The 13,958-nt window shown below is 38.5% G+C and overlaps 1 protein-coding gene across 1 annotated transcript; it reads right to left on the bottom strand.

The window, feature by feature from the left end:
- Nucleotides 1-273: 273 nt before the first annotated feature.
- On the bottom strand, nt 274-13,011 carry LOC307116988 (uncharacterized protein). Its single transcript, XM_079801620.1, has 7 exons — nt 12,627-13,011; nt 8,094-12,455; nt 7,724-7,925; nt 7,518-7,640; nt 7,343-7,434; nt 713-798; nt 274-632 (listed from the first exon to the last, which is right to left on the bottom strand). Exons 1-7 carry the CDS (start codon nt 12,681-12,683, stop codon nt 572-574), a joined length of 4,983 nt encoding a protein of 1,660 aa, XP_079657746.1. The 5' UTR covers nt 12,684-13,011; the 3' UTR covers nt 274-571.
- Nucleotides 13,012-13,958: the final 947 nt, after the last annotated feature.

Below are 13,958 nucleotides of genomic sequence, written 5' to 3'. Positions count from 1 at the left end.
CCTCTAGTGGCGGAGTGATATGACAGCCAGCGGCTCTCCTCTGCCCTCTAGTGGCGGAGTGATATGACAGCCAGCGGCTCTCCTCCGCCCTCTAGTGGCGGAGTGATATGACAGCCAGCGGCTCTCCTCCGCCCTCTAGTGGCGGAGTGATATAACAGCCAGCGGCTCTCCTCCGCCCTCTAGTGGCAACAGACATACATGACCGCCGGCGGCTCTCTGCTGCCACCTAGTGATAAGGGCCGACATTTTTTTTGTACTTCAGTCACAGAAATGAAAAGGTGCAAAAAAGTTTATTGGTATTTAGCTTACAACATTTTTTCTTCATACTTATTTTCTTTTAAATATAAATAAATACAGACACAAATAAAGACTTCTTATAAGCTCAGTTAACCTGTTTATAAAAACACAACAAAATAACTGAAGTAAAATGAAATGTGCTACAGCTGCGTACTTGTGCAATGGAATAATTCCTACAATATTTACCAGGCTGCATAGTGCTTGAATACGACAACAACTGACAAATAGAAATAGGTGGAGAATGCGTATGAAAATCATGATGTGATGAAATGTATCACTCCTTAGGCTTTTTGAGTTTGTTTTTGAGTTCTGCCATCATCATTGGACCCCCCATGCTGCACAAAACAAATTAAGTTAGTGCTTTATTTGTGAACAACATAAAGTGAAGAATTCAGGTTGATATTTCAGGCCATACCCAGAATGCTTCGGGGGTGTCCATTTGGGTTTAGCTGACGCTTGCTCTTGTTTGACAGAATCCTCTGTTACTGCATCTGCCTTGTGCTGAGAAAGACACAGTTATACCACTACACATACACACCAAAAATAGCTACCTTGATACAAAAATCGCCCCCTCAAAGAAGGCGGGGCTTAATGTTCACTGAAGACGAGTGTGAATTACACAATGCTTTTAGTTTTTACAGTGAAAGAGTGCATGCGTGATAAGGAATAAGTAGCAAAACATTTAATATTTGGCAACTGTTTTACAATGGATATGTTTAACCACCCAAAAGTAACATACAGTGGTGCAAACGACTCAACTTTTTAATGTAATTTCGCCATTTTGAATTGAAAATATGCTATTATTTAAATTATGTCATTCATAACTGAATGTAACGAGACAAGAAACATTACATTGACATATTAGACATACAAACAAGAGTGAATGTGTGCATATTTTTAAATAAAATATTATTTGCAGAGAGTTTAAATGGATTACTTCACAAATATATAGACTATAATTAGACCAGGAACTTCTTTTACCATTCTTATTTCTTTATTTCCTTAAATCCCTTTTAATCCTTTAATTACTCAATTTCTTTAAATAAAAAGTCACCCATTTGGATAAACATTTTATGAATAATGAATAAACCTAATATTATGCATATTTGTCAGTCATACCTAAATTAAAGCGTAGGATTTCTTTAATAGTACTAATAAACTGAATGTGTTTTAAATACACAATAACCTTTTAACTAACTGAATATTGTTTGTTCCACAGCTAGCCATATTTTATCCATGTTCATAATTTTAAACTTAATACATTTAAGTGTCACAATTCGGAGATTTATGCTGATTTGAATGAATGCATTTTGAGTTAGCTAGAATGCATTAGTTAATAAACTATCCCATCATTTTTTTGCATGCAGAAATCTAGCTTGTTTCATTTATGTATGACAGACAAATATGCATAAATAACATGTTTCTCACTTTATGTTAAAGGGGTCATGGACTGCGTTGTTTTATTGTTTTATGATGTTTCCTGGGGTGCACTTATAATGTTAGAATGCTTTTTACATCAAAAATTGTCATAATTTATATATAAAAGGCATTTTCCTGCCCTGATTAGGGATGTTAACCGATGACCGTTTGACCGATGGTTGACCGATGGTTGACCGATGGTTGACCGTAATCAACGTTAAAAGATCAAAGTTGTCGGTTAAAAAAAAAAAAGTGATCTCTAAATTAGGCTATTATAGACAGTGGACTAAACGCTACTACAGTTAGCCATCTCATTCCAAAATCTTTTTGTGTGAAGTGTACAAATCCCTCACACTCAATTTTTCATAACTCGCCTGTTTGTACTTAAAGGGTTAGTTCACCCAAAAATGAAAATTCTGTCATTAATTACTTACCCTCATGTCGTTCGACACCCGTAAGACCTCCGTTCATCTTCAGAACAGAAATGAAGATATTTTAGTTGAAATCTGATGGCTCTGAAAGGCCTCCATTGGCACAATGGCACGGTTCACTCTCAAGACCCATAAAAGGTACTAAAGACGTCGTTACAAAGTCCATCTCACTACAGTGGTTCTACAATAACTTTATGAATCGGCGACAATAGTTTTTGTGCGCAAAAAAACCCTAAATAACGACTTACATAGTGATGACGATTTCAAAACACAGCATCATGAAGCTTCGAAGCGTTATGAATCAATGAGCCGAATGATGATTCGGATCGCGTGTCAAACTGCTGAAATTTGGCGATTCAAACTGCTGATTCATAACGCTGATTCATAACGCTTCGAAGCTTCATGATGCCGTGTTTTGAAATCGTCATCACTATGTAAGTCGTTATTTAGGGTTTTTTGCGCACAAAAACTATTCTTGCCGATTCATAAAGTTATTGTAGAACCACTGTAGTGAGATGGACTTTGTAACGACGTCCATAGTACCTTTTAAGGGTCTTGAGAGTGTAAAGTGCCATTGAGCCAATGGAGGCCTTTCAGAGCCATCAGATTTCAACTAAAATGTCTTAATTTCTGTTCCGAAGATGAATTAATGACAGAATTTTCCTTTTTGGGTGAACTAACCCTTTAATAAACCAATAAAAACATTTGGCGCGAGGTCACAGCGTTTGGGTTTGCGGTTAGAGCCAGGGCAGACGACAGTATGAAGCGTGCAAAGAAAAGTAGTGTGTGGGACCATTTCACCAAAAAGAACGACACAGATGTAAGTTGCAACTTGTGTGATAGTGCTTAATTAGAAGGCACACAGTGAGTTAGACCTGCCTTGGCCGGTGCGTCTTTTACGCATTCTGAAGGTGCCTGATTTATCCATTGGTTTTATCGTGTTGCAGTCTATTAGACAACATTCCGCATAAGATGGGCTTACATTTGGAAATATATTACATCTACATTTCAGTGGTAACACATAAGGTGTTGATCATCATCTTTCTTTATTATTGTTAGCACTACCTCGAACTAAAGCGGTGTCTCTTCGGAGCTGTCATTTTCTTAAATGAGCAATGTTTCAAATGAGCTTCTAACGATAGACAAATGCCTTTATCTTCAACGCGATCACCTTATACCCAAACCATTTCGAAACTAACCCCCGTTTCACACTGCAAGCGTGAGCAGTGCGTGAGCTGCACGTCAGCGTAACTTCACCGTGACGGCAGCTGCAGACGCGCGAGAGTATTCACACTGGAAGCGTTTGTACAGCGTCACAGCAGCGGCTCCAACGCTACATATAATGCTCACTTATATCATATGCGAGTATTGCTTTATAAAGACAATTAGCCTATATTTGTTTTTAGAAGTTGGTCATTTATAAACTTGATAGTCTTGAAACTTTGTTAACATGGGGAGGCGTAGGCTAGCCCAGCGGTTTTCAAACTGGGGTCCGGGGACCCCCAGGGGTCCTCCAGAATGTTCTAAGGGGTCCCCAGAAAATTTCAGAGAATAAAATGACTAAGCAAAAATGGATAAAGTCTAGCGAACATTCTAACTGTTTCAGGTCTAAATGTTTCTCTCTTTTCTTGCCATATACATACTTTCAAGAATTGTATATTTTTGCTTTGTATCTTTCTAGTGAGTTTTTCTTCACTATAGTCCTATTTTTCTTGCTCACTGGGGTTGTAAGGCAGTATTCTTAACGCAGTACGTAGCTGCTTAAATACATTTATTGTGAAAGTTGCTTATTCCATACATAAAAAATATGGATTTTAGGAAGGGGGTCCCTCATAAAAGGTTCATCATATTTGGGGTCCTTGGCATCATAAAGTTTGAAAACCCCTGGGCTAGCCTACTACAACATTCGCATGTAAATGGTAAGCGATAAACACACCCACAAGACCACAAACTCCGCCGACTTGATTTGGGTAGTGCTAGAGCCTAGACCTGTCTGTGTAGCCTACATAATAAACCAAATCTTAAGTTTATATATATATATATATATATATATATATATATATATATATATATATATATATATATATATATATATAGTACACGCACTATACTTTCACACAAACTGAATAATTAAAACAATTTAAAAGGGGTAAATGTTCTACAAATATATTTTATTCTTCATTTTCTTTTTTGACATACTCATACAGTTCTTGTTAAAACACACTACACGTGCTTCTTGTGTGCATTTTGAGCACCTTTTGTGTGAAATCGTATTTATTTTGTCATCAAAAGTGTGCTTTCACTTTAATTGAGCGTCAGCAGAACAGCAAAAATAGGCTCTGCGCCGAAACCCCCGCTTCACTGATGCTCACTGCTGCTCGGCTCGCGGCTGTTATTTCAAAATAGCGCAGCATATTTTAAACTAATCGGTTAACCGGTTTCAACCGGCTAATGAGAATAAAGAAAATGTTTAGTTTTCGCCATCCCTAGCCATGATTTTAGCCTTCTGCTCTGAACGCTCTGTTTTAAGGGGCGTGTCCGCTGGGAGACTTCAGTGTAAACGCCCACTGCTGTGATTGGCTAACGTCTTTGCATTTGAAATAGTATTACTGTCTCTTTTAGCTCATTTTTACTATTACAGCTCTCAAGGTTAACTAATCGTGAAAAGTGTTGCATTACATTTAGATCTATGGCATTATATTTAGATCTATGACATTATATTTAGGTATATGGCATTATATTTAGATCTATGACATTATATTTAGGTCTATGGCATTATATTTAGGTCTATGGCATTATATTTAGATCTATGACATTACATTTAGGTCTATGGCATTGATGATTATTGTAGCCGATCACACACATGTTGAGCGAATGAAAGCAGTGATCTCATCATTGCAACTCAGTTTCTGTACACTAACAAATGCTTTCATCTTCACTAACAGCGCAAACGTGATATAGTTAAGAGATGCGTTGAATAAAACGTGAGTCACTGATAAACGCTAGCCTGACAAGCCAGACCCACATCAAGATGTTGGGTCTGGGAACACACCATTGGCAGGGCTCAATCTGAGGGGCAGGATAAACGGTTGTCTTTCAAATTCCCTCTGCACGCAATAGGATAGCGCTACAACCAACCAGAGCAACGAAGAAGGTGAAGCGGAGCTAGTTGATAGATTAAACTTTCGCCGTATCCGGTCGGCAAAATTCCCAACACATCTTCCTTTCTTAAGAATGACTTCAGTGCCGTTCTTTGATCTTTTCTCAAAGAAAAGCTTAACTCCAAGTCTTCCAGAGTTGCTAGACTACTCTGGCTGCAAGATAGATTTGAATATAAATATGTGCATCTAGATTTCTAGGCTAGCTAAACGCGTCACTGATAAACTCTCCTGTTTGATTGACAGCTGCAGCATGTGCTGCTCTAATGATTGCAAAGGGAGCTTTCTTTGATCGCTTTCTTTATAGAATTGAATCACCGTTAAATAACAGATTATTTTCATCCTACTAAGAGAAACAACACAAGTTGACGTTTAGTCACTGGTTTGATTTACTCACACACAGACAAAGAACATCTGACTACATGAATCATCACATTTCAGATCAGGCTTTAGAATGAACACAAATTGCATTACTGTCGAGGCATGTTTATTGGTCGGTAGCGCAATCTGTTTAGCTCCACGTCCACGAGACGGTGGGCGGGGCTACAGAAGCAGGCGTACATATTTATCTGTTGAGGTGGCGGTTCAGCATACAATGACGTCAAGGGTCGAAATATTCTGAGATTGAGCGCAGTGTTAATTTTGACAGCAAATTTTGATTTAGTTTTAGTTATAGTCTTTTGACTAAAATGCCATTTAGTTTTAGTCATATTTTAGTCACCTGAATTGTTTTTAGTTTTAGTCTAGTTTTAGTCGACTAAATATCATAAGATTTTAATCGACTAAATCTACAGTAGATTTAGCCTACTAAAATCTAATGAGTTTAGTTGAACTGTAATACATTAAGCATTTAAGCATTACATAACCGACTGTCACTTGAACTGACATTTTGACATCATTTTGTTTTTGACATTAAAAATACACGAAACAGAGCTCAATTCACTTTTTTGTTTGTTTTAAAAAAAAAAAATCTATATAGTTTTTATAACTTTGTATTTCTGTTTTAGTTAGTAGGCCATATCAGGGTAAGCTGAAGCTTCAAATAAGTTTATTTATTTTTTTAATATTTATTTAAGTAATAAGTAATGAAGATTTTTAGTTAACTATTATAACCATGATACTTTGATACTTTATTGAATATGTGTCAAATACTGGTCTTTCCTCCTGACTATGAATTAAATGGGAATTAAATTAAATACAGTTTATTGTGTAACCAAAAACGAATATATAATGCGTGACTTTTAATTACAAACAAGTTCGAAATACACATTGACTCTTATTTTGAAATGTCGGTGCCTTACAGTTGCAGGAGCTCATTGAAGTTCAGGAGATAAAATATTCATAGTTACAACCGTCTAAAACATATTACTATATAAACATCGTAAAGTAAACATTGTCATTATTCATCAGCATTAGTTCATAAACAATTGCCTGGCATAAATCTGGAGTGCTGTATTGGGGATGCGTGAGCCTGTAGAAGCACAACACGCCGTGTTTTCCAGCCGTTAGATCAGCACGTTCAATTCAAATGTGCGCATCTGTTACACAGGACATCAGTTCTGACTGGACCTCTTGCCTAATCGTCCCTCCCTAACATGTTCGTCTCGTTTTTATTTGTTGACGAAAATGACAGTAGATTTTCGTCATAGTTTTTGTCATCCATTTATTTAGTCATCGTCTCGTTTTCGTCAGCGAAAAAAGGTAGTTTGACGAAAATTATGACGAAAATTATTCATCAACGAAATTAACACTGATTGAGCGTTTTCTGGGCCTGGTGCCAATAAAAGCTTTTCTTTGACTAACAAGGAAGTTTTCAGCTCCGAAACTTACAGGATATTCTTATATCACGATTAACTTATATCAAAGGCTCAAGGGAAAGTTGATTTCTCAATTCATCACCCCTTTAAAACTGTGTAATCCAAATGGATGGAAATTTTATATGCAAGCAATTCAAATACATGAACCTTAAATGCAGGCTTAAATATTTAAATACATTGCCATGTTTCCACGAGGACTCGCCTAGTTTGTGTTATGTACCTGTGGATGTAGTGTGCGCTCTGCTTCTCCTCCTTCTCTCGCTTTCTTCCCAAACTCAGTTTTTCTCAGGGCCGGCAGCCCTGGGCCAAGTCCTACAAAAATATATAATGGACTGATTTAATGTACTACTAAAATTTGAATGCACTTTTCATTACGGTTTTATTGAGGTAAATACCTGGGAGTTTAAATCCAATCAGCCCTTTACTTGGAGCAGAGACTTCTCCAGGTGCTTCTCCTCCTTCTATCGCTTTCTTCCCAAACTCAGTTTTTCTCAGGGCCGGCAGCCCTGGGCCAAGTCCTAAAAAAATATATAATGGACTGATTTAATGTCCTACTAAAATTTGAATGTACTTTTCATTACGGCTTTATTAAGGTAAATACCTGGGAGTTTAAATCCAATCAGCCCTTTACTTGGAGCAGAGACGCCAGCTTTCTGAGCACATGCTGGAGGTCGCGGAGGAAGGGGTTCGACCGAGACCATGTAAAGGAGCTTTCTGGGGTCTTTGGGTGGCCGAACTAGGGGATTCTTCACAGCAATTCTAGACTTCTGAACGGTAAAGTCCAAAGACGAGTCCTCGAATGCCTATGGATAAAAAGCCATGATAGGTTTAACTTTATCCACGATGTAGGAGGACATTTAAATTTCTATAATTCCTATAAATACTGTTAAAACAAAAAGTATTGTGAAAAGCGCTAGACAAATAAACTTTAATATATCAGTAGAGCTTTTACTCAAAATATTCAATATTACCTGTAGATCCAAATCGGTCTTCGCCACTCGATCAAATCCTCTTTTCATCCCAGGTCTGCTGATTTCCATCAAGTCTTCATTATGACTCCTCAACTCTGTTTCTCCAGCGATGACTTTCTGTATCTGCTCATGACGTCCATCAGCTTCAGTTGTTTCACACTTTGGTGAACTTTGTAGCTCATTTTGTTTACCAACTTCTCTACTTGTGTTTTCCTCCTCCAATTCTATCTTGCTGTCCATTGTCTCACCTAATAACTTCCTTCCTTCTTCAAGTACGAATGCATCATCTGGCACTTGTAATTCAGGTCCTTGGTCTTCAAACTCTTTCTCATGAACATTCTGGTCATAAATATTTGTCTCCTTTTCGTCTGCATGTCTAAAACCTCCAATGCTTTCTGTCTCTCCATGGTCCATGTTTATCCCTATTTCCTGTTCTACATCTTGTCCATAAAGCTCAGACTGGACAGTTGCGTCTGCGTTATCTGCATCTTCTCTCTTCCTTTCACACTTTTCATCCTCATGTTTCTGATCGGATTCTTCATTGTCATCATCTTTTTGTTCAATCTGCCCCGCTTCATCCAACTCTAGCACCATTTCACTCTCCTTACACTCAGTGTTTGCATATAGTCTTTCAGCTTGACCCTCATCGGATGAAACCGCTTCATTCTCAACATGTGTCTCTCTTTCTGTGTCACATGAAATGCTCCCTCCATGATCGGTCCCAGCAAAAGTTTGTTGCTCATGGTGTCCATCAGCTTCAGTTGTTTCACACTCTGGTGAAATAATATGTTGCTCATTTTGTTTACCAACTTCACTACTTGCATTTTCCACCTCCAATTCTATCTTGCTGTCCATTGTCTCACCTAATAACTTGCTTCCTTCTTCAAGGACGAATGCATCATCTGGCACTTGTAATTCAGGTCCTTTGTCTTCAATCTCAGTTTTCTCGTGAGCAAGCTGTTCAACAATATTTTTCTCCTTTTCATCAAGAAGATGTTCATCTGCATGTCTAAAACCTCCAATGCTTTCTGTCTCTCCACGGTCCATCATGTTTATCACTATTTCCTGTTCTACATCTTGTCCATAAAGCTCATATTGGACAGTTGCGTCTGTGTTATCTGCATCTTCTTTCTTCCTTTCACACTTTTCATCCTCATGTTTCTGATCACATTGGCCATCGTTACCATCTTTTTGTTCAGTCTGCCAAGTTTCATCCAACTCTAGTGCTGTTTCACTCTCCTTACACTCACTGTTTGCATATAATCTTTCAGCTTGACCCTCATCAGATGAAACTGCTTCATTCTCAACATGTGCATCACTTTCTGTGTCACATGAAATGCTCCCTCCATGATCGGTCCCAGCACAAAGGTAAGTTTGGTGCTCATGATGTCCATCAGCTTCAGTTGTTTCACACTCTGGTGAAATAATATGTTGCTCATTTTGTTTACCAACTTCTCTACTTGTGTTTTCCTCCTCCAATTCTATCTTGCTGTCCATTGTCTCACCTAATAACTTGCTTCCTTCTTGAAGGACGAATGCATCATCTGGCAATTGTAATTCAGGTCCTTGGTCTTCATCAGTCTCAGTGTTCTCCAGATCCTTCAGGTCAACATTATTTTTCTCATTTTCATCAATGAGATGTTCATCTGCATGTCTAAAACCTCCAATGCTGTCTGTCTCTCCACTGTCCATCATGTTTATCACCGTTTCCTGTTCTACATCTTGTCCATAAAGCTCAGATTGGATAGTTGCGTCTGGGTTATCAGCATCTTCACTCTTCCATTCACACTTTTCATCCACATGATTCTGATCCAATTCGTCATTGTTACCATCATTTTGTTCGATCTTCCCAGTTTTATCCAACTCTAGTGCCATTTCACTCTCCTTACATTCACTGTTTGCATATACTCTTTCAGCTTGACCCTCATTGGATGAAACCGCTTCATTCTCAACATGTGCATCACTTTCTGTGTCACATGAAATGCTCCCTCCATGATCGGTCCCATCAAAAGTTTGGTGCACATTATGTCCATCAGCTTCAGTTGTTTCACACTCTGGTGAAATAATATGCAGCTCATTTTGTTTAGCAACTTCCCTACTTGCGGTTTCCATCTCCATTTCTACCATACTTCCCATTGTTTCACCCAATAACTTCCTTTCTTCTTCCATAACAACTGCACCAGCTGACACACATTCTTCAGGTTCTTGATATTCTGCATCACCAAGTTCTTCTGTTGAAAATCCTACCAAAGTTTCTGTTTCTTGTACCATTTCAGTTTCTATCATTTCCTTCAAGACTTGATTGGTTATTTCTTCTACGTACTCTAAAGCGCTCTTCCTCAGATCTGTGTCTAGAGGCTCCTGCTCTTTGATGCATTGATCTGATTCACTTTGCAGATCTAGAGTTTCCTCCAGAGACTTTGCTGGGCTCAAAGTCCTTGTTAATACAGGTCTCACATCGGTTAGATCCTCTGCAACATGTTCTATCTTTGCAGGTCCAGTGATTTCAGAAATACTTGAATTTCCCAGTGATTCACTGCAAGTGTCCATTGTTTCTTGAGACGATTCGCATTCTCTTTCTGTGAACTCAAGAAGCTCATGTGTCTGAAAAGTGACATTTCTTTCACTTTTCGTCTCAAGCGGCTTTGCTTCCTCATGTTCTGAACTGGTCTTTATTTCCGTTGTTTCAACAACCAGCTCAGTTCTTAATTCGACCTGTTCTTTAAGAGAGAACTTGGTTTCGTCTAGTTCCTGATGTGTCTGACTTTCTGTTGCATCCAAGGATTCGATTGGCGTTTCAATGTCTTGTTCAATCTCAACAGCTTCCTCAACTGCTTTCTGTTTCTCAGGATGCTCAACAGAGCACGCAACAAACGTTTCTGTTTCTATCTGCTCTTCTGCAAGGCTTTGGAGCTCATGTAGGTTAGTTTTGACCACCTCAAAACATCCCAAAGAAGTCTCTCTCAATGCAGTCCCTGGCCCTTTCCTCGATTCTCCAGGGAACTCACAAACAATCAGATCTGAAAACATGCCTTCAGTTTTTATGGCCAACTCAGGCGATCCAGTTCCTGTTTCTGAAGTATTTTCTAGAGTATCCTGTTTTGAATCCAACAGCAGGATGTCTTCATCGAATACTTTAGTCATTTTCAGTTCCGTTTCATTGTTTGATACATTTTTTTCAGATATTTCTTTGGAAACTCTATGCTGTGTTTCTACTGACTCCAGCAACTCAGATTTAGTCGTGTCTTGTTCGCTCTCAGTCTCATCTGTAGAATAATCCAGCTCTGGTAGCAAATCTTGCACTTGTGATTGGCTTCTTTGGTCTTCATCAGTCTCAGTCTTCTCCAGATCCTTCAGGCCAACAATATTTTTCTCCATTTCATCAATAAGATGTTCATCTGCATGTTTAAAACCTCCAATGCTTTCTGTCTCTCCACGGTCCATCATGTTTATCACTATTTCCTGTTCTACATCTTGTCCATAAAGCTCAGATTGGACAGTTGCGTCTGTGTTATCAGCATCTTCTTTCTTCCTTTCACACTTTTCATCCTCATGTTTCTGATCAGATTCTTCATTGTCATCATCTTTTTGTTCAGTCTGCCCAGTTTTATCCAACTCTAGTGCCGTTTGACTCTCCTTACACTCAGTGTTTGCATATAGTCTTTCAGCTTGACCCTCATCAGATGAAACTGCTTCATTCTCAACATGTGTCTCTCTTTCTGCGTCACATGAAATGCTCCCTCCATGATCAGTCCCAACAAAAGTTTGGTGCTCATGATGTCCATCAGCTTCAGTTGTTTCACACTCTGGTGAAATAATATGATCAGATTCTTCATTGTCCCCATCTTTTTCTTCAATCTGCCCAGTTTTATCCAAATCTTGAACAGTTACACTCTCCTTACAGCTTGCATTCACTCTTTCAGCCTGAACCTCATCGGATGAAACTGCTTCTTTATCAACACGCACGCCACTCTTGCATTCTTGGCTTTCTGAATCACCTGAAATGTTCCCTTCATGACCGGTCTCAGTTGACCACATTGCACTATGGAAAGTTGGTTTTCTTGCGGTGTCAACATGAAGTTCAACATTCTTGTCGTCTTTGACCACATCAGTATTTTCCCACTGTACCGAGGCCACTTGCGCTCTGACTTCAGGAGGGGAACACTTGACTTCTGCTGTACTTTCGTCATTTTGATTATATATTTTCTCTTCCTTCTCACTATCATTTGCCTTTACGTCTCTGTTAATCTGGTTTGCGGCACTTTTCAAGACAATATCATCTGCTCTGGAACGAACACTTTGGTTTCCTTCATCTGTGACTTCCGGTCTGAGATATCTCGCAACAGCCCCTGACAGATAACCCTAAATGAGCAAAACATTGAAAGATATGACTCATTGAAGATACCTTATGTGAAATATTTATACATTGCAGAAAGCATTCTACATATATTATACATACATACATACTAATCCTAATCACACAGATTAATCATCATTATTCACTACTAAATCAGTAAAACTGCATGTACTCACCCAAACAGTCCAAATAGTGCGACCAATGCGGTTTCCCGAGCCTTCATGCGCATCCATAGCCGATTAAATGAAAAAAAGTTCCCTCGAAGTTAGCGAATGTTTCTTCACAACATTCGGACCATTACAAGCACATGTCCTTTTTGTAAGTTAAATCCTTTAAGGGAAGTTATATGGTTGCTGACTGACGGAGCTCGCTTTTTGTTTAGTTCCTGACGCTCATATGTCCGGCGTTTAAATGAGGAAGACGCGCTGTGTGAAGCTGCATTAACACCAGTCAACGCACAAGCACAAGCACTCGCACGGAGTTGGTTTGTGGTGAAAAAAAACATTAGAGTCATTGGACCTGTCATGTCCAACCACACATCATCTCGGTGAACACTTCTCTAAAGCATAGCGGCTGCGTGTCAAATCCTAGTGAGCTGCCTTAATAGACGGCACTTTGGGAAGACGCGTTGTGCATTGCATTCCGCGTGCAGTATTTTAGACGCGTGCAGCATTCGTACATTATGATTAAAATCTGAATTTTAAGCATCTTATAGTCAGAATGCACCATATGCTGTATAGGAAGGAATCTCATTAGGTTTTGAAACACAAACATAGTTTTCTGCTGCAACAGTTGCTGCTGCGCAACAAGTGTGAGCAGCGCCTCAAACTTCCGTCAAGACATTTAATCAAATTAACATTAAGATGTAGCAAATTATGCGTTTGGACAATTATGACTTTGTTTATGGTAGAAAACTAAAGCATTAAATGTCATTTAATTAATGAAAACTTCACGTGCACGGTTTGAATATGCACAAGTGTTGTGGTTGAGGTTTGACATCGTCTGCTTGGACAAAATTAGTCACAGTGGTGTGTTCTTTCCTTCTTTCTCACATAGGCTACTGTTTAAAAAATAAAAAAAAAACACATGAGCTTAGGCCTAGTTTAAAAAAAGTTTATTTAATTAAAATTGATGGGAATTCAAAAAAACTAAATATTCAGTTTCATGCATCATATTAGTAGTAAAAGAAAGTACTTTTTTAAAAGAAAAAATAAATATAACAGCAAAACTTCATGAGCTCAGAGTTGTTTGGATGTTCATTTGAAATAATCTTGATGGCCATCATGATGACATTTCCTCTGCAGGCTCTGCAAAACACAAAACCGAGAAGTCAACTTCACCTTCTAATCTAGTCCACTGAGTGAGTGTACATCATTTTAAACATATCTGTCAACAATATTGCACATTGCAGGTCAAAAGTTTGGAATAATTAATTTGATGTTTTTGAAAGAAGTCTTCTGTTTTTGCTGCTTAATATTTTCGTGAAAACTGATCCTTTTTTTTAGGAT

Source organism: Gobio gobio (assembly GCF_949357685.1).
Source record: "Gobio gobio genome assembly, chromosome: 20".
NCBI lineage: Eukaryota > Metazoa > Chordata > Actinopteri > Cypriniformes > Gobionidae > Gobio > Gobio gobio.
This window is presented reverse-complemented; position numbering and strand designations above follow the sequence as displayed.